A 21,048-nucleotide genomic window follows, 5' to 3' on the forward strand; every position below is an offset into this window, starting at 1 on the left:
ATTTTAAAATAAATTTCGAAAGATTTCAGCCACTATCTCATCTAATAATTTTTTCTGTTTCTTCCTGTTTCTCCTCTCCTTATGGTACTGCCATTATGCATAGCAGTTGGTGCACTTAATGGTGTCTCATGTTTTTCTGAAGCCCTGTACGTTTGTTCTCATTCTTTTTTCTCTCTGTTCTTCATATTGCATAATTTCTATTAGTTTATCTTCAAGATTGTTAATTCTATTTTTTTCTTGCCAGTTCAAATCTACATTGAGCCTCTCTAAAACATTTTTGTCTCAGTTATTGTATTTTTCAGCTCCATATTTCCTTTTTTTAAAAAAAAAAGCCTCTCAGCCTGAGCAACATGGCAAAATCCCATATCTACAAAAAATAGAAAAATTAGCTAGGCCTAGTGGCATGCACCAGTAGTCTTAGCTACTCAGGTGGCTGAGGTAGGAGGACTGCTTGAGCCTGGGAGATTGAGGCAGCAGTCAGCCATGATTGTCCCACTGCACTTCAGCCTGGGTAATAGAGCAAGACCCTATTTCAAAATAAATAATAATACTAATGATAATGTCTTTATCTTTACTGATATTCTGTGTTTGATGGGGACATTGTAATTATGCTTTCATTTAAATCTTCAACCATGGTTTGTTTTTTGAACATATCTATAATAGCAACTTTAAAGTCTTTGTAAAATTTGACATCTGGTTGCTCTCACAGGTGATTTCTGTTGACTGTTTTTTATTTTTTTCTAGTGCATATTTTGAATCCTTTTTTTTTTCCTGGTCATACTTTCCTGTTTCTTTGCATGTGTCATAATCTTTTTTGTTGAAAATTGGACATTTTAGGCCATATAGGAGCAACTCTGGGTACTGCTCTCCCACTTCTTTTGGAGCTTGTTGTTGTTATTTGCTTATTTGTTTAGTGACTGACTGGATTATTGTAGTGAAGTCTATTCCCACTCCCCCACACTTCTACAGTAAGTAGCCTCCAATGTTGCTCCCAGGGGCAGTACAGCATTGGATAGGCTCACAGGCATCCTGCAATGACAGTGGCTTTGGCAGTGCTCTGATTTTCTTTCCCTGATCAAACCCAGCTGGTACCAGATCTTGTACCAGATCTCATTTTTCCCTGGTGCTGTCAATGGAATTTAATTCTATTAATTGCAAGCTGATTGCTCTCTTGTTTTCAACAACGTACTGGGGCACAAGTGGTTCCACAGACATGAGCAATTAAATTTGGGTCTCTTTGAAGAGACAGTTCCTGAAGCCAATGCTTGAAATTTTTTCTGGCCCCAGATCTCTTTCCCTGATTCTCTCTGGCAAACTAACCTGCCTGAAATGCGGCCTATGTCACCAATGAATCTACCAATCGTCTCCTAATTTCCTTTCACCATAACCTCCCTAAGAGCATTTTTGGAAGTGGCTTGAACTTTTCCATCTTCGTTGCACATGAAGTCAGTTCCTTTGGGGAAAGATTTGGAGTTCTCTTTTTACAGTTTGTTTCTACCCCAAGCAAAATCTCTGAGCTGCAGCTCTGGAGCTGGGGTTAGGGACAATGGCGGGCTTTCCTGAAGCCCAGCCCACTTTAGGAGCTGAATGCTCAGTAGAATGAGATGAATAGCCTCAGGTCTCCTTGGCTTACCTCTCCCAACATGGAAATTCTGCCTAAGGGTGATTGGGGCCCTGGCAAACATTGCACAGCCACTGTTCTAAGAACCAGGGCTGGGTAGAAGGGAGTCTCCACCTCTGGGTCACATTCACCCAGAACTTGGCGTCAGCAACAGGTAGTTTGGGGCAGGATAAGAAATGTCCCACCTGGGAAGATACTCCTTCAACTGGAAACTAGGGTGGAGGGGAAAGGAACCCTGTGTTCTTGGTGGAAGCTTTGTGGAGTAGTTTCAAACTTACTGAGTTAGGAGGGGAAAGAAGAGAGTGAGTCTCAGTTCAAATACCACAGGCTCACTGTTCTTACTGAATTTTAGTGTATGTTCTTGAATAAATGTTTTTCAGTTGCTGTATGCATTTTGGACCATTTCCAGAGACTTTAAATGCTTGTTTTAAAATTTTTTACCGGTTTCAATGGAACTAGTTTCAATGGATAACAGGTTTGCAGAGTTCTTCACACTGTCATGGTGGAAGTGAACTGTCTTTCGGAACTTGTAATGTTTTCTTTTAGAAAGTGACTATTTAATACATATAGATCTTCATAGAAAAACAGTTTTCTGATTTAACGTGCATATAAATCACTTGGGGAACTTCTTTACAATCCTGGGATCCTACTCCAAGAGATTATGATTTTCCAGAACTAGGGTGATAGTCAAAAAGAAATCTGCATGTTTAGCAAGCTCCCTATGTGATTCTTTGAGAAAAAAATATACTAAAAAGACTAATGCTTACTACATAAGATTGAACTCTTCTTCTTCATTTTTTTTAAAACAAGTTCTATGTCTACTAAGGGGTTTTGCAGTTATGGTAGCGTCAAACACTGGCTACTTAAACATTACAATTGTGTGTGTGTGTGTGTTGTGTTTACATCAAATCTAGAAATTCTGTCATTCTAAAAAGTGCTGCCTGTCTGGAGATGGGAAGTGCCACAGAATCACGGTTTAGGGCTGCCAAGAATCGAAGATGACAGAGGGCCCAAGGGCAAGGTTTCTCAGATTAGGGTTGGGAGATTAGAGTTGGGAGACCACCTGCCTGCCTCAGACTTGATTTTTCTCGTACCAGATCTGATTTTTCCTTGGTGTTGTCATTTGTAATCTTCCCTCAAAACAAAGAGAGAACACTGTAGTTTTTTTCTGCAACTGGTCTGATTTGCACACCATCAAGTGGCAATATGTGCCTTTGGCAAGCGAATTAATGGGATTAAAACAGCTATCAAGCATGCTGCAGCAGAAAGATTCCCCCGCCCAGCCGCACATTGTTATCACTACGGTGAATCCTCACAGTCATAATAGAAAATGAATATCATTTCATATTTTAAAACTCTAGACAGAAGCCATTAGCAATTTATTTTTCCCAAAGAACCAGCTAATTAAAATTGTAAATAAGATTGTGCTATGTTTGCATGTACTCCTGCGAGTCTCATGAAGAACCAGAGCATAGATAGCTAGATGACTGTTCTGTGCATATTACCACCCAACTTCCCTTCCATCTGCCCATACTCCCATCAGAGTAGAGGGCCACACTCAGGGGAAAGAAAATTTATGCAAAAGGCTTCCACAGCAGAAGGCAGAATTTAAAAAGAGGGAGACCCCAGAGAGCTCAGGAAAGCTGGGTGTCTGAGGCACTGTAAGAAGCAACAGAATATTTTCCTACTGGGTTTAGTAGGTGAGTTGTTGTTATTATTATCATTATTAATTGAAGATCAAAAGAACTGGATTTCCGAGTGGGAAATTCAAAAACACATGTTATGACAAAAAATCTAAAGATCAACCAATTTTAACTTTTTTTCATTTTATTTATATACTATATTTAGTAGGGTATCACTCCCACACTCTTGGTATGTTAACAATTGATGGCCTCTCCTGGTACCAATTCATAGATAAAATTTAGAAAATTTCTGATTTTTCTTCTGTGATTTAATAATATGCAATTATTTCTTTGTATTACAGATTGAACTGCAGAGCCCCCAAATTTATATGTCGAAGCTCTAACACCCAAGTACGATAAAAAGTGATCGCATGTAGAGACAGGGTGTTTAAAGAGGTAATTAAGTTAAAATGAGGCCATTAGGGTGGGATCTAATCCAATCTGAGTGGTATCTTTATATAAAAAGAGGAGGTTAAGACATACAGAGAGATACCAGGGGTGTGTGCTCACAGAGAAAAGGCCACCTGGCAGCACAGTGAGAAGGTAGCCATCTGCAAGCCAAGAAGAGAGGCCTCAAGAGAAACTAAACCTGCCATCACCTTGATCTTGAACTTTTAGATTCCAGAACTGTGAGTAAACAAATTTCTGTTGCTCAAACCACCCAGTCCATGACATTGTTATGGCAGCCCTAGCAAATTAATACTCTCAGTAATGGTCACCTTTGCTGGAATTGGGTCTTCAACCAATGTATAAAAACTTGACATGTGAAAATAAAACTGAACAGGTAAGTTATTAGTTGATCATTTTCAGTCACAAAATGATATACCTAGGACTTCGTTAAATTATAAGTTCTTTGGTACATTATAGAGTTACTTCAATTCACAGGCCATTAATTTCTACCAACGAATGAACAATCATCATTAAGTCAATGCAGATTATTGATTGAAAAATGTACCTGACCTGACCACCCCCCATCTAAATTGGGCCCTTTTCTTAAACTCTGTCATAACATCCCTTCCTTTTCCAACATAAGACTTATTAGTTTGTAATTATATATTTATTTGTGAGATTATATACTTAACATCTATCTCCCCGCTGGACTCTCCATGAGACACAATCATCTCTGTCTTGTTCACCACTATATGCTCAGTATCCAATACAATGTCTGATCTTTAATTATTTGTTAAATGAGTGAATAAACAAGTGATAAGGTTCTTAGAACCTTAAGTTGGGGAGGTTGATTGACAGGTTTTAGGATTCCCCTGTATCTCCGGGAACTGTCTTTAAAAACGTGTTCATATACATTTCTCTGAAGAGAGGATTCACAACCTTCATTTGATTTCAAAGGGATCTGTGCACTACCCGAAACATAAGGAACCGCTGGCCTATTTCCGTGTGGTAAAACAAGATTCAATACCAGAAGACTTACCTGCAGCCTAAAACAAAGTATGCTGTATTTACATTTACATGTAATACATGTAATACATATACCCACATGTGTGGGTATATGTATATGTGTGTGTATAATTTCCAAGAACAGAAATGCTGCAGTGAATTTACGGAACAATCCACATTCCCACTTCCCCTGAGTAACTGATCATTCCTGTAGTCACTGAGCTCGAGCAGTAGCCACTTGCATACATTTGTTTCTTGGCAGCAACATCCATCACCCAGGCCAGAGAAAAGGAATCTGTAATTCCCTCCTTTCACCTGCTTGGGATGCTGACATCCCTCTTTGCAGAAAGCTTCTTTTAATAACAAACCTTAAACCTCCCATTTAATGAAGGCACCAGGCCATGTTTATCAAGCACAGGCGTGCAGGCAATTTGATCCAAAAACCCTGGGATTTCCCTTCCCTCACCCTGAAGCCAGAGAGGAGATCCAGACTAATCAGGCCAAGGAGGCCTCTGAGTGCTGTGTGCATTCACAGTGAGGGAGGCTACTAGATGGGCTGGGACACACTAATTGGCTGTTGTATACTAAATCTCTTCTCTCTCCCAGTTCCAGAAGATACTTCCCTTCAGTAAATTTCCTTCCTTAAAATGAAGACTTCAACAGTAAATCTGTCCGAAGAAAGGTTTTTGATGTGCTGTTAACTCTCAGTTATCCATACTAGCAGAGAAGAGCAGTTGTACAGATAATTCAAAACCAAAGGCTCTTTTGATTTAACTTTGAAGTTCACTGTTTCTAGGGGCTTGGTGGTGGATTTACCTCCCTAATTATGGTTGTCTTTGTTTCTTATTAAAATGAGTTTGTCTGCCTTAGGGCCAGGCAGTTGGGTGACGTGAAAATTCTGGCACAGAATCTGTAAAACTCACCAGGGAAAATCCACAAGGCACACAAATAATCAGACTTGATTAGATTTGAGTTCACATTCTTAATCACCTGTTATCAATTGCTTTGCTACTCTACATTAAAGGGAAACAGAAATGAGATATATTTACAGGAGACCAGTGGGAAGAGAATGAGTCTTTATATTTAGATGAAGACACAAGACTGTGTTGTGGCCAAGACTGATAACACAATCAGTGTTGATGATTTTCCTGCCTGGTCTCACAACCTTCATCTGCCTGGTCTCACAACCTTCATCAATACAGCCAGAGTGATCTTTCTATGCAAGTCTCATGATGTTCACCTCTACCTAACATCCTTCAGTGTGCTAGTCATTAGAGCTGTTCACAACCATTCTGCTCTCTCCTTCCCAGCATGTGATAGGACTACACGATGTCCCCAGCCACTTCAAATTAGACGTGGTTCTGTGATTGGCATTGGCCAATGGAATGTAAGCAAATGTGTCACTTCTAGTTGGAAGGTTTCAGAGCCAGCGTGTGTCCAGCATTTGTCCTTGGGTACATGCTTCGTCTGGCAAGGCTGGCAGCATCTGAGCTGGCAGATCTGAGCTGGTGGCTATACCATCAGCCCAGGTCTCCCTGGGTGGCTATGAAGCAGAGCTCCTACAAGCTAGGGATGGGTGTGTGGTAGGAACAATAAACAAACCTCTGTTGTTTTCAACCACTGAGATTTTAAGGTTCTTAGTTAACTCAGCATATCCCTATCACTACATATATCAAGCTGCACCATGATTGTCTAAGTTTTCTTTCTCTAGTTAGACATTGAACAACTTGAAGCCAGAATTATTTAATTAAAAATAATGGCAAAAGCGCAATTACTTTTGCATCAGCCTAAAATATTTCTTCTCCAGTGTGTTAATTCCGGTGCACAGCATGTTTAAAAGAGCCTGGTAGAAAATGAAATTCTCTTCCTTCTTGGCCTCTGTGATTCACCTTGTTTCTGTTTTTCTAACACTTGCTCCACTCCCAACATCATCAGCTACAATGATAAGCTGTCTTTGTTTCTCAGATATATGAGGAAGGGTGGAGCTAGTCTTCTGGACCAATAATTCAGGTAGGAAGAGCTGGTGGAGGAGACAGGCATTCTTAGGCTGCAGGAGTTTGAAATATAGTGGCTTCAAGGAGCAGACACAATTTTGAAATAAAGGGTAACCATGCAGGGAAACAAAAATATATCCCTAAGTGTTAGGTTTATGAAGAATAAGAGTGGTCGTATGGACTGAACTCCTCCATCCTTATCATTATCATAACACCAGCGTTTACTGATGACTTACTATGTGCCAGGCGCCGTTCTCATTGTTTTACAGTTAACACATTAAATCCTTGCAACAACCTTATATAGTAGCTATTATTATTTCCATTTTATATATAAGGAAACTGAAGCATAGAGAGGTACAGTAAGTTCTATCTGGCCACACAGTTAGCAAACATCCCTCTCTGAGTGTTCAGCATCTGCCTGAACACTGCCCATCATGGAGAGCTCACTATCCTCCACTGCATCCCACCCCACCTCCCGCTCTGAGCCATGTCCTGCCTCCCCCTCAAACTGCCATCCCCTGAACATTTCTGCCTTCTAAACAAACATAAAGCAATTCTACTCTTTTCTCTTTAAGGCAGTCCTTTAAATATTCGAAGGCAGCAATCACATGTTCCTTAGGGTTTCTCTTCCCCAGTCTAAACAGCCCCAGGTCACTCAACCATTTCCAATGTGCCACAGCTTGAGGCCCCTCACCATCCCAGCTCAGTGACTCACATATGCTGGGGACAAAAAAAACGTTGGCTAAGTCAGTGAAGTGGAACTGGTGGAACTCGCCCTTCTAGACTTGAGCTGAGCCAATGCCTCCTACAACCCCCGGCACATTTTTTCACTGTGTAAAGCAGGATCTGGAGGCATAATCTGCTGCAGGAACAGCTGGCTGGCCACATGCCCTGCACTCATCCTCATTCCAACAAATGGAATACCAAAGGGTCCGCATGTTCACAGTTCTTCCTTGAGTGGAAAGTCTGTTTCTGTCCCTCCTCCCCCTTCTCCCCACTCTCCCACTCCCAGAGGCAGCCCTGAGAACAGCCCCTCAGCTCACCATAGAGTTCATGGCAAAGTGATTGTGCTGCGTCTGGAGGTCGAGGGCGTACTGGTAGCTGACTCCGATCTCCGTGTGGCTCTGTAGGAATAACTCCTTGTTGTGGCTTATCCAGTCGAACATCTAGAGGGGACAAGAAAGCACAGCGTAATCAGAATAGTCATGGGTCGAAAAGGGCAAAACTTTCCGAGCTAGTGGAAGGGGGAAAAGCTCTCTTGCTGCTCAGTTATTGTTCTGAGTCGGAGAGTCTTAATGGGGTGGGCCACAGCCTGGTTTCTCAGGAGGGCCCTCACTTTTAGCTTAAGAACCCACCAGCACTTTGGGAGGCCGAGGCGGGCGGATCACAAGGTCAGGAGACTGAGACCACGGTGAAACCCCGTCTCTACTAAAAATACAAAAAATTAGCCCGGCGCGGTGGCGGGGGCCTGTAGTCTCAGCTACTCGGGAGGCTGAGGCAGGAGAATGGCGTGAACCCGGGAGGCGGAGCTTGCAGTGAGCCGAGATCGCGCCACTGCACTCCAGCCTGGGCGACAGAGCGAGACTCCGTCTCAAAAAAAATAAAAAAAGAACCCACCAGCAGCCGCTGTGTTGCATTACAGAGCCTAAGGGAAAAAGAGAAAATGAGTGAGATGATTGGGAGATGGGAGAGGAAGCTGTTTACCATTCCCAGCATGCTTGCTTTAGGGACAGGTGCTGAGGAGACAAGCTGGGAGGCTTAATGCATCTCCTGCTGCACTAGTAGAAGACAGAAATCTTTGAAGAAAGCAACAGGGACATCCTTACTCGCCCCTGCCCCTCTTATACACTGCCCAGCCACACACAATGTTGAATTGATTCTGAACTGAATCAACTTTTCTCATAACTCTGCAGCCTCACGATTCCAGGGTTTCTGCTATAACCAACTGGGAAGCAGAAAATGAGGGTTTTAAGGGTGGTATAAGTACTGCCTGGTGCTAGCACAGTGGGCATTGAGCCATCTTCCTCCTCCTAACTCCATACCCTGGTTTTCACTTAGGTATCCAGCCGTCTTCCAGGCAGCCCACATACTTCAATGGGAGCTGACCAGAACCCCTGGCTCTTTGGGACACCAGACCTAAGCCAACCAGTGCATGACATTTCCCAACCAATGGGATTGTCTCAGATATAAGAATGGGATCCAATTTAATACAATAAAACACAAGGGAAGTTTGCTAGAAACTTATAGGAAAACAGAATCCTAGTTATTTAGTTATAGCTTCTCTTCCTCCAGTATTGTTGTATATGGCTCTGACCTCAAATTGTTGCAGCCATTCTTCTGGCAGCCTAAGGGTGAAGCCAATGGGTAGAGAAAGGGTGGAGCCAAGACAACTGCAGGAAGCAGGCAGAGCCCTGGCTGAGCGTTGTCTGGTTTCCACTTTGTCTCTGGACTTCCTTGGACCTCAGCCAACAAATCCTCTTTATTATTAAAGCCAGTTGAAGTTGGACTTTCTGTAATTTTCTGTCCAGAGCAGAAAATTCTACTCTTTTCTCTTTAAGGCAGCCCTTTAAATATTTGAAGGTAGCCATCACATGTCCCTTACAGTTCTCTCTTCCCCAGAGGAATGCGGACTGGAAGGGAAGAGAAAATGGTTAGGAGGCTGCTACAGAAAACCTGATGAGGGTGAGGACCTGGAAACTCAACCATTTCCAATGTGCCATAGCCCGAGGCTCCTCATCATCTCAGCTCAGTGACTCACACATGCAGAAGACCAAAATACAATGGTTAAGTGAGCAAAAGCCAGGAAAGGTGTGAAAGAGTATATTTGGAGAAGATAACTGCACTACTTAAGCCTCACACTGCATTTGGGATGGACTAAAGGCCGCAGCCCAGTTGCAGAGTGGAGCAGGAAGCAGCTGAGAACACAAGCAGGCTAAGAAGTGGCCATAATTGTACCAGCTTTCCGGAGCCAGAACTGCAGCCTTATCCAATTATGTCCCTTTAACAGAAGAGTGAATTGACTATTTCAATTACATTCAACCAATATTTATGGGACACCTGCTATATGCCAGGGACCACTGGAGGTGACATGAGGCAAAAATGACTAAAATATGGTTCTTGAGTATTAGTGGCCTACAGGCTAATGTGGAAAGTTGACATGGACTCAGATACAACTTTATTACAATCTGGCACACAATGTGATTAAAATTACAACTCAAAAAACATCTACTGATAAGATAGAGGTGAATACTGGCTGTTGAGGGAGCACAGAGGCGGACACCTCACCTATCCTTGAGGAGATGGGGAAGAGCAGAGAAGGCTTCTCAGAGGAGGTGACATCTGAGTCGAGCCTTGATTCAGGTAGGAATCAGCGAGGTGGCCAGTGGGATGCATGCTCAGGCAAAGCAACAGAACTGGGGCAGCCTACTGTGTTGAGGACAATGAAGGGTCCTCAGCTGTGTTCTGGAGCCTGACATCAAGGAGGAGGTGTGGCTGGGGAGGTAGGTGGGACAGGCTGACCACAAAGAGCCTTGTACACAGGCTTCGGGGAACCTAGACCACACATTGTCGGCTGCCAGGTGTTGGTGGAAGGTTTTAAGCTGGATTGTGAAGTGTGAAGTGAGCTTTGATGGCAGAGAGGGATGTGGACTGGAAGGGAAGAGAAAAATGGCTAGAAGGCTGCTCCAGAAATCCTGACGAGGGCGAGGACCTAGAATCCTGGATTAGGGGAGTGGCAGTAGAGTCTGAGAAACTGGCAGATTTGAGAGCTACTAGGAGGATTGGGGACTTGGTTGTTTAGAGAGGAGAAGGTGGGGAAGAGGTAGATAGAGCAGCCAGGCTTCTGGCATGGCACCCTGAGTCCTGGTAATAAAAAGTACCACCACAGATGCTGCCTCAACAGTAAGGTAGGAAGCTTGGGTGGGAAATAGTATGTTCTGTTCTAGATGTGCTGAGTTTGGGAGGCTTATGAGAGGGGAGGTATCCAGTAGGCAGTTATTTGTGTCTAAAGGTCAGGAGAGAGACATCAGGGCTGTAACAACCCACACTTAAGTATAAAAACATCACCTTCCAAAGGCAAATGTGCATGATTTGGAGATTATTCTCCCTTTTGAATTACACTTCCATCTACTTACACCGACAGTAAAGAAAGGACGAAAGGACCATTCTTTACTTCTGAGTGTCAGAGGATTTATTTCAGGCTGGGGCTCCTGTAGAGGTTGGGTCGATATTTGTGCTTTGTGCACTATACTGGGTCCTCCAGCCTCAGCTACCCTCGTTCAAGGCTTTTATTTTTTCTTCTTTAATTATTATTAAGGACAAGAAGGAAAAGACAGACGCCCCAGGAATTTAGAGGACTCTCATTCTGTAATTTTTATCTTTAAAAGCCTGCCTCCCAGCCCTATTTTAAAATAATTTCTCATTTCTTTTCTTCATTGACAAAAGAATCAATAAAGTTAATGAAAGTCTGAAATGCCTGAAGTCCTTGGAACTTGTGATGAAAATGCTCACTCCATACACTTTCTTGGATGTCTCAGTAGCCGATAAGTGACCTTCCCTGTATTTTATGTTAAATGGTGATTTAGATATGCAAATAAGTAGATGACTTATGTGCTGGCACCAGAATGATTAGATTGCTTGGCACCAGATCCCTCGACCACAGAGTAGGGAAAGCTGAACACCAGCCAATTAGGGCGGAAAGCAATGCAAAAATGAGTTAAAGAAAGGTGAGAGTTGAGAGTGCTGAAGGAACTGTGCACCTTGCTGAATCAGCTTCTTACAGAATAAGGTCTGCGCCCATGTCATCCCAACTGATTTTGCCTCCTATATTTGGAGCATACCAGCTTGTCACTGGGGTCTGGGACATTCTGGAAAAGTTTAGCTGTCACTGGAGGTGGTGCTCCAAAGAGGCGACACACATCTCAGTAGAGAGAAAAAGACCTGCTCTGGGGATTAGATGGTCTCATGTGATGTCAGGAACTAGGGTTTCCTAAGGGACAATCACAAGTCTTCTCTGGGCCTAAACTTGCTGCCTACTTGCATATAATCCTCACCTTTGCAAGGCTGGCTGTCTGCAAGGGTCATAGTCATCTCTGTTGCATTCAGTGGAACTGGTGGCAGAGGTAGAATGTGTGCATGCATGAATGCATGCATGTGCATGTATATATACAGTCAAGTGAGATGAGGACTAGGCTGGTTCCAGGCCCAGCTCTGTCACTAACTCCACATGAGACTGTGGAAGAGTCACTTCATTTCTGGTCTTCTCCTCATTTGCAAGAGATAGTGGTTTGCAGAATGGAGGTAAGCATCCTGCTTTATAATAGGCTCAATCTGGAAATGTACAGAATGCGTTTTTTCCACCCAAAATAAAAAATAGTTTTGTTGATTCTCCTGGATCAGAAGATATGTTCATTGCTACAACTTACACTTCTATCTTTTTGAATAAAATAATGTCAGTGAGAAAAATGGCATTATTTTATAGCCAGAGAAGCTTCTGGGCTTGGTCATGGGTGCCTGTAATCCCAGCTACTTGGGAGGCTGAGGCAGAAGAATCACTTGAACCCGGGAGGCAGAGGTTGCAGTGAGCTGAGATTGTGCCACTGCACTCTAGCCCAGGCCACAGTGTGAAACTCCATCTCAAAAAAAAAAAAAAAGAAGAAGAAGGGAAGAAGGGAAGCTTCTTAGTCTCAGCCCTGACAATTGTGTGATGCTTTAGAGTTCAAAATGTTCACTCACTCTTCATCATTACATTGCATCCATAAAACAATCCCACAAGGTGCTATCATCAGGCCCACTTCACAGGCAGGAAAACAGGTTCAGGGAAGTAAATTCCAGGGTGTAGATTTAATTCATTCTACCCAAGGCCACATTCACCATTGAGCCATGCTTTGGGGACACCGCCCTGCCTCCTGCTCACATGGCTGTAAGACTTGCTCTGCTTGAGCTCCACAGGGCAGTTATCCTTAAAAGTTAGCTGAAAGGGCATTGCAGTACTCCAGCTGGGGTAAGGTGCTATTCCTCAATAGGAACATTCCCCTGCCATTATCTAGCCTGCTCCTCCTCTGCCTCCTCCTTCTTCTCCTCTTCCTCCACTGCCTGCCCCACCAAGATGGAATACTAGATGTCTGGGGACAGCTGATTCAAATAGCTCTAGTTCTCTCAGTACTCACTGAATGAATGAATGAATGAATGAATGAATGAATGAATGAATGAATGAATGCTGAGTTGGACATAGGTTCTTCGGTTGCTAGTGTCCAGATAAGTAGACTCTTTCTAAGCTCCCTTCCAGCTAGGACATTTTAAACTAAAAATATCTCCAAAGTGCCTTCAAACTTGTCTTTGTTTTTTGAGAAGCCACAAATGGTGAGTTCAACAAAATGTAATATAACAAAAAAAATTCTACAAAGAGGAAAGTTCATGTCTAAATAATGAAATTGTATCTCTTTGAAATCAACATAGTTTAGTCTCATTAAGAAGATAGATGTTACACATTTGGGTTTTTTTTTTCCCCCTTTTCTTTTGGGGTTTTGTTTTTAACCAAGCTAAGTAAATTTTTTTTCTGCTGGCTAAAATCCAGTGAAAATATACAAATCTAGTTCTTAATACAGTAAATGTTAAATGAATCTATTTAAATGCAAATTAGGAAAACAAACAGAAACCTTTTTCTCCTTTCAATGATAGGAATAGCTAAAATGTTATTATTGTTCTTTTTTTAAAGAAGCATAAATTATTTCATAGGACAAGTATATTAAGAATCTTGTGTTTATTTTCCTTCATTTGCCAAATTTAGCAAAAGCATCTGATTTAGAGTTTTAACTTTCAAACCACCTTACTATCTATTGTTAGTATTTTATACTGTAATTATAGATTACATTGGTATTAAATATGTTCATATTCAGCTTTGATGAGCTGATTAAGAGGACACAAGACAACCAATGGCTTTTCTTTGCCTAAATATGCACATCCCAACAGCAACCATGTTCACTATACCCTGTGTACACTACAGTGGATCAGCCATAAAAGCTTGTGCCCTGGAGAGAACCAACAACCTCCTTACAGGTGAACCTTGTTATATCTGGGAAACTAGCTGTCCAGTTAATTCCAAAATAAAATTTTATGAGTGTGAGAGCGCAAGGAACAGAATTCAAATCAGTACAGACTCTGCTGAATAAACTTTGACAAGCTTTATCATTGGTCTCAAACTCAGTTCCTTATCTGTAAAATGTGGGTAACAATTTAAACTACTTAAACCTTAGGGTATCAGGGAGATTCAAATAAAATGATGGTTATGAAAATGCTTTGTTAAGTGCTACACATATGATAGATTTTGAAATCCACATATGAGCATATATTCTATTGCACATATTTTCCAAATGTTTTTCATTATAGTAAAAAACAGAGGAAAGGTGTGAATTTAAGATTGCAGTAGCCGGGGAATGACACCTGCAGCTCACATGAAAAACATCCACAGTCTGCCCACCTAGACATGCACCCTCAGAGTGACCACAGGGCACTGCACAGACACAGCCCAAAGGTGCCTGTCCGTCCTCCCACCACCTCCACCTTCACGCACTCAGAGGCCCAGACACCCTCTCAGGGCTCTGCCTGAGGGCACTGGTGCCTTCCTGCTGTCCCTGGGTGGCCTGACCAGGGAATCTTACTTCCTCTTGGCTTGCTTCCAGACTCTTCCTTCCCCACCCTCTCTGCCACACCTCAATTCTCACTATTAGAGACTCAGTCCCTTTGGCTCTTAACAGTTTTTCACTCAGGTGAGATGCCTATTAAAATGCAATTTTTCCTGCAATCCCTCCTGCAATTAGTTTATCCTAAATATAGAAACAGTTTAGTAAGAGGGCAAGGTCCTTTGTGAACATGACCCAGGGATGAGATCCTACAAAGTGGCAGAGAGGTCCTAGAGAGAAGGAGGGAAGCCCTAAAATAGACTTGAGAATCAAAGGCAAAATCCCCCCCCACTTTGCAATTTTGCTTTCATGGAACTTGGACTGACCCAGGACACATTTTCTTGTGCAAATAGGGTAACACACAGACCTCATGTGTGTATATTCTGGCCAAGGACCCCCAAGACCCTTCTTGGTTTTCAGTTATCCACTCTCCTAGAATTGAGCTTTGCTAGTTTTCCAAAAACAAAAAGGTGGAGAGAGAGAAAAAAAGAAACATAAAGGACCCCAAAATGTGGCGTTATCTCCAGGTTCCAAGAATTCCTTACTGAAAGAATGTGACACTTCACCTCTTTTGTATCCTGCAAACCCTGCAGGCCACAGGGTATTCAGGTTCTGAAGAGATCATTACATGGATATCCACAGACAGGGGAGGCAGCTGGGATATGGGCCTGAGAGGCTGTAGGTGTAATAAATATCTCTTGAAGCACTGCTTGTTTCCTTCGTGTTTTTGGCATGTCAGTTGGCATACTTTTATATATTGTGTAAAAGAGAAGCCATTTTTGTCTTTTGTCATAAATCCAGTCTGCTCAAGGAAGGACAGCACAGCCTGGTTACCTGGGAGACACTTTCACTGTATCCTCAGTAACTGGCCAGGATGCCAAACATCTCACTGACCAGGCCATGTCTCTGACCTGTAAACATGCTACGGATCCCCTAACTCATTTCTTACACCTTCCATACCCAAATTCCTTAAATCTCAAATCCCATGTCTAACACCCTTACATGTTGCTCACAATCTAGAACAGGTCTGATTTCTCCGTAAAACAGCCAAATATCCCACTACGAGCAAAGGGTTAACAAAACCCTTTCCCCTCTTACATGGTAACTTGACCTTCAGTTAACATCCAAGTTCAGCTTCCCTGAAAACAGATAAAAGATGGTATGTGCCAACATGTTGCTAAATCATGTTTCTTATGGTAAAAAATACCCCCTGCTTCACAAATTTCATGTGGATTGGGAGGAACTGTAAGTGAACTGCAAACACCTGATGGGTACACCATATCTTGGACATCCTTGAGGTGGTGATTTTTATAACTGCAATGTTCACTGCAGAAACTCTGGGAGCTGTGCCAATGGAGTTGTTACCAAACATACTGGTTCCCATGGGGCATGGAGTTTATAAGCCATGGCAGCTCCTGCAGCTGCCCAAAGCAGATCTTATCTCCTTGCACCTAAGCGAATGGCTGAGCTGAACTGCTGTAGGCACTGCTCTGCTGGCAAGCTGTGGTTCCCGTGTTATATCATTCTCAGTAGATCAGTGCCCAAGATGGCCCATGGAAGTCTCGTAAGTCCAAGTGTTTAGTAGGACCTAAGAAGACTCCCTGGTAGGTGCTGTGCTCATATTTTAGAGCCAAACTATACCTACAACAGTACTAAGCCTCTTGTCTTCTTTTTCTTCCTCTTCCCTTCTCTCCATAACATGATATGTTAATGTTATCTCCATAACGTCAATAATGATGATGGTTATGACAATTGCAGCAACTAAGATTTGTTAAATGCTCCCTATGTGACAGATATTGTACTAAGCACTTTATATCATATTAACTCACTTAATCCTCCTAATAACCTCATAATTATCTCCCTAATATTAACCCTCAATATCATCATCTCCATTTTATGAATTAGGAAACTAAGGCATCAAGAAACTAATTAACCTGTCCAAAGCCACACAGCTAATAAACATCAGTCAAAGTTTCAAACCCAGGAGGTCTAGTTCCAGAGTTGATGCTCTTAACCCTGCTGCTAAGCCCTCCAGTGAGCTCAGAGCTTCATTCTGTCTCTCCTTCTCTTCATCACCAAACTTTCAGAAGTGTGTTCTGCCCCTGCTGCCTTTGTTTTTCCTCCATCCACTTCCTCCTTCAGCCCTTAAAATATGGTTGCTTTTACTACTTTCTTGAGTTGACACCCACGATGAAAACCCGTCACTTCCTAGTTTCTGAATTCTTTATTCATCAGTTCTCATTCACTTTGACCTCATGTCAGAATCAGATTCAGTCCTTTCTGAAATTCCAACCTGTCTGCCCCGCAAGACCAGGTAATTTTCAGCAGCAGCCCATCTGGCTGCAGACACGATGAGTGTCTCTTCCTTCTTTCACAAGTCTCTAGACTTGTGAACATCTTCTCTGGAGAATCAGTGTTTTCACATACTTGAATTTTCTTCCTTGACACATCATATCTAGTCTCAGTATGACAAAAATGATAGGAAAACTCTAATTTTGAAAGCTTACCAATCCTCCAATCCTACATTGACTTATCTAAACTTACCTCCCACTTCCCTGGCTGCCAATTTGTGGCTTCCTTTTGTGTCCCTCACAGCCTATTGTGACAATCTAAAGATGGACCTCAGTCCTCTACCCTTCATCCATCAAACCCTCTCCATGTGAATATCCACCGGGGTCCACAACTTTAACAACACTAATACTATTTCTTATTTCATGTGCCTGTGCCAAGAGCCTTCATAGTTTATGTCACATAATCCTCATAATAATGCTACAAAGAAGGTATTGTTAATTCCATTTTAAACATAGTGAAAACTCACTATTAAGAGGCCAAATAAATTGGCTAAGATCACACAGCTTGTAAGTGATGAAGATAAATTGGAATCTAGTGTCCACCTGAACCTAAATCCCATGCAAGTTCCTGTTTCATAATGTTCTCTAACCATAACTTCCCAGATAACTGACAAGAATAAATACATGCCAGGCTCTACACAATGAGGTTTACACACATTATCTCAATCCCCATAACAGCCTTATGAGGTAATAGACGCCATAATCACAACCTTTTAAATTTATTTATTTGTTTATTTTAGGTAGAGAAACAGATTCAGAGAGATTAAGTAACTTGGTCATGGTCACACATTCTGGGTGGCATATTAAAGACTCAAATCTAGGTCTGCATAACTCCAAAAGTCATGCTTTTAAACCATTAAATTGTCTCCCAAATATACACTTAAATCCTGGACTATCTATAGTCACACAGTGCCTGCTATGGTTTGAATGTGCCCCCAAATTTCACATGTTGGAAACTTAATCCCCAAGTTCATATGTTGATGGCATTTGGAAGGGAGAGCTTTGGGAGGTAATTAGGATTAGATGAGGTCATCAAAGTGGGACGCTCCATGATGAAATTAGTGGCTTTAGAAGGAGAGGAAGAGGAACCTGAGCCAGCACACTTGCCCTGTCTCGACATGTGGTGCCCTCTGCCATGTTATGATGCAGCAAGTAGGTCCTCACAGGATGCTACAAGCTCTTGGACTTCCCAGCCTCCAGAATCATGAGCTAAATAAATCTTTCTCTATAAATTACCTAGTCTCAGGCATTATTTTATAGCAACAGAAAACAAACTAAGATAGTATCTATGGACTCAATATGAATATCCTCTTGATGTTCCACAAGCATCTCAAAACTACCACCTTTTCCTGTCTTCCCACACCTTCGCATCATCCCTCAGAGCTCAACTTTTTCTCTATTTTCTCAAATAACTCTGGAATATGCCTTTTACTTCCATTGCTGCTGCTACTTATCCCTCAGCCCACCCTGCCTAGATAATAAATTAAAAATACTTGCCTATTTGGTCCCCTTACTCCATTCTGTCCCTTATACTTAGCCATCTGACCCCATCAGGTTCACCGCACTAATACATTGCTTTCCCATGTCATTCTCTCAGTCAAAATAATAAAAAGAAAACAAAAAACAAACCATATTGTTGCTGATACCTACAATGAAAAATCCAATCTTCCTAACCGGTATTTAAGGCCTCTCCCAACCCCAGACTGGTCCAAATCTACGTTATTATTTCACATCACTGTCCTACGCCAAGTATCTTTTGCAGCCAAATTGTTTTATTCACTGCCATGCAAACACACCATATTATGCTCATTCCATCCCTATATTGTGTCCACATTTTCCCCACCATGAAATACCCACACTCAAATCTCCAGATTATTCCCATCCTTCAAAATTGAAGTCTCATCTCCTCCTGATGCCTTTCTTGACCAAATAAGCCCATACTGACTTCTTTTTCTTAGAAACTCATTTCTCTAGTGTTTACCATAGTAGTTCACAAACACAGCTTTAATTTAGAACTGTCTGAAATGTTTTCTTAAAAAAATATAACTTCATGGCTGGGCATGATGGCTCACACCTGTAATCCCAGCATTTTGGGAGGTGGAGGCAGAGGCTGGTGGATTACCTGAGGCCAGGAGCGACAGACCAGCTTGGCCAACAAGGCGAAACCCCATCTTGAATAAAAATACAAAAAATTAGCCAGGCGTGGTGGCAGGCACCTGTAGTCACACCTACTGGGGAGGCTAAGGCAGGAGAATCACTTGAACCCAGGAGGTGGAGGTTGCAGTGTGCCAAGATTGCACCACTGCACTCCAGCCTGGGTGAAAGAGTGAAACTCTGTCTCAAAAAATAAAAATTAAATAAATATATACATATAATATACATAAAAATTAAATATATATATATATCCTCTCCTTCTAAAGCCATTAATTCCATCATGGGGTGTCCCACTTTGATGACCTCATCTAATCCTAATTACCTCCCAAAGCTCTCCCCTCCAAATGCCATCAACATATGAACTTGGGGATTAAGTTTCCAACATGTGAAATTTGGGGGCACATTCAAACCATAGCAGGCACTGTGTGACTACAGATAGTCCAGGATTTAAGTGTGTATTTGGGAGACAATTTAATGGTTCAAAAGCATGACTTTTGGAGTTATGCAGGCCTAGATTTGAGTTTTTAATATGCCACCCAGAATGTGTGACCATGAGCAAGTTACTTATATATATATCTTCCTAGGTCCTACCATTGATTTTCTGATTCCATAGAAGCTCTCCAGGTAACCTCAATATACCTGCATTTTTATTTAAAATGTTCATGTGGAGACTTATGGTCTGTCCATGACTAGCTGGTATCAGATTTAACCCTACTGTCTATTAGCTATTTGAAAGGCATTGGTCAATAACCAATATAGATCAAAGATCCTTGAAAGAGGGAAAGCATACAATGTAAGGCCCATATTCACCTCAGCTTTCTCCCTGAGGATATTTTCCTAACTGTGGAGCAGAGAAATAGAAGCTGAGCAGAGGGCAGCAATAGTCTTGATGGATATGAAAAATGGATATTAGTGTTCAGGGACTGGTAAGGAGGCTGAGATTTGGGTGACAAGATATTACAGTGGAAGGAGATGCCAGAGGAGCTACTTAAAATCTTCACTAAAATTTCCCTCAGGTCCACAGCCAAATCCCAAGCTTTGCATATGCAGGACAAGACTCCAGAAAGTCTAGCAGAAAACAGCTATGAGAGATGGGGCATATTAAGAGCTAAACAGAAATTTTAGAGGTCACACAGTGCTGGGGAAATGCTGGGAGTTCTAATTCAAGCAGAGTAGAGAGGCTTTCATGAACTCTCTGGGCATTCATTTGGGACCCCAGAAACACCAAGCTATAGGAATAAGAGCCTTATCTTTAGAATAAGGGCTATACCCTAGGATTAATAAAAAGATAAAAATATACCTACTATACTGAAGTCTAAACCAAGGCTCAATGGGATCAAGATAATCTTTTGTAATTTAATTATATTCTAGAATAAGACTTCAAAATATTTAGGGAAAGATAAACTAACAAGAGCCTCTACAGTGTATCATCTACAATATCCACAATACAAGGTAAATCATAAGATATATAAAGAGACAGGGAAAAGTTACTGATAATCAAAACAATAACATTGTCTATAGAAGATGATCGAGATATGAATTAGCAGACAAGGAAATAACTATGATTGACATCTTAAAGAAAAGGGACAAATGGATTAAAAACTGGAATGTTCCAGTGGAGAATCAGAATCTATAAAAAGAATTGCATGAACATTCTAGAATTGCAGAGTATAATACTGAACTTAAGAATTCACTGGATGAGTGTAACAGCAGAATAGATGCAGCAGCAAGCAGGATGAATGAACTTGAAACAAATCAATAGAAAACAGCACACTGGGAAGGGTACAGTGGCTCACGCCTGTAATCCCAGCACTTTGGGAGGCCAAGGCAGAAAGATCATGAGGTCAGGAGTTTGAGACCAGCCTGGCCAACAGGGTAAAAGCCCGTCTCTACTAAAAAGACAAAAATTAGCCAGGCATGGTGGCAGGTGCCTGTAATCCCAGCTACTTGGGAGGCTGAGGCAGAAAAATCACTTGCAACCGGAAGGCAGAGGTTTCAGTGAGCTGAGATCATGCCACTGCACTCCAGCCTGGGCAGGCAACAAGAGTGAAACTCCGCAAAAGAAAAAAAAAAAAAAGAAAGAAGGAGAGAGAGAGAGAGAAGAAAAGAGAGAAAGAGAGAGAGAGAGAAAGGAAGGAAGGAAGGAAGGAAGGAAGGAAGGAAGGAAGGAAG

The 21,048-nt window shown here is 41.9% G+C and overlaps 1 protein-coding gene across 4 annotated transcripts in view; it reads right to left on the reverse strand.

Annotated features, from left to right (window-relative positions):
* The window catches only part of KALRN (kalirin, RhoGEF kinase), a 651,545-nt gene that overhangs the window by 437,567 nt on the left and 192,930 nt on the right, over positions 1-21,048 (reverse strand). For all 4 annotated transcript variants that reach the window (XM_011971540.1, XM_011971542.1, XM_011971541.1 and 1 more), the window contains exon 6: positions 7,736-7,858. In XM_011971540.1, the coding sequence (XP_011826930.1) occupies positions 7,736-7,858 (123 nt within the window). The remainder of the gene's footprint in view (positions 1-7,735; positions 7,859-21,048) is intronic.

This window comes from Mandrillus leucophaeus, unplaced genomic scaffold (genome assembly GCF_000951045.1).
Source record: "Mandrillus leucophaeus isolate KB7577 unplaced genomic scaffold, Mleu.le_1.0 Scaffold123, whole genome shotgun sequence".
In the NCBI taxonomy this organism is placed as follows: Eukaryota; Metazoa; Chordata; class Mammalia; order Primates; family Cercopithecidae; genus Mandrillus; species Mandrillus leucophaeus.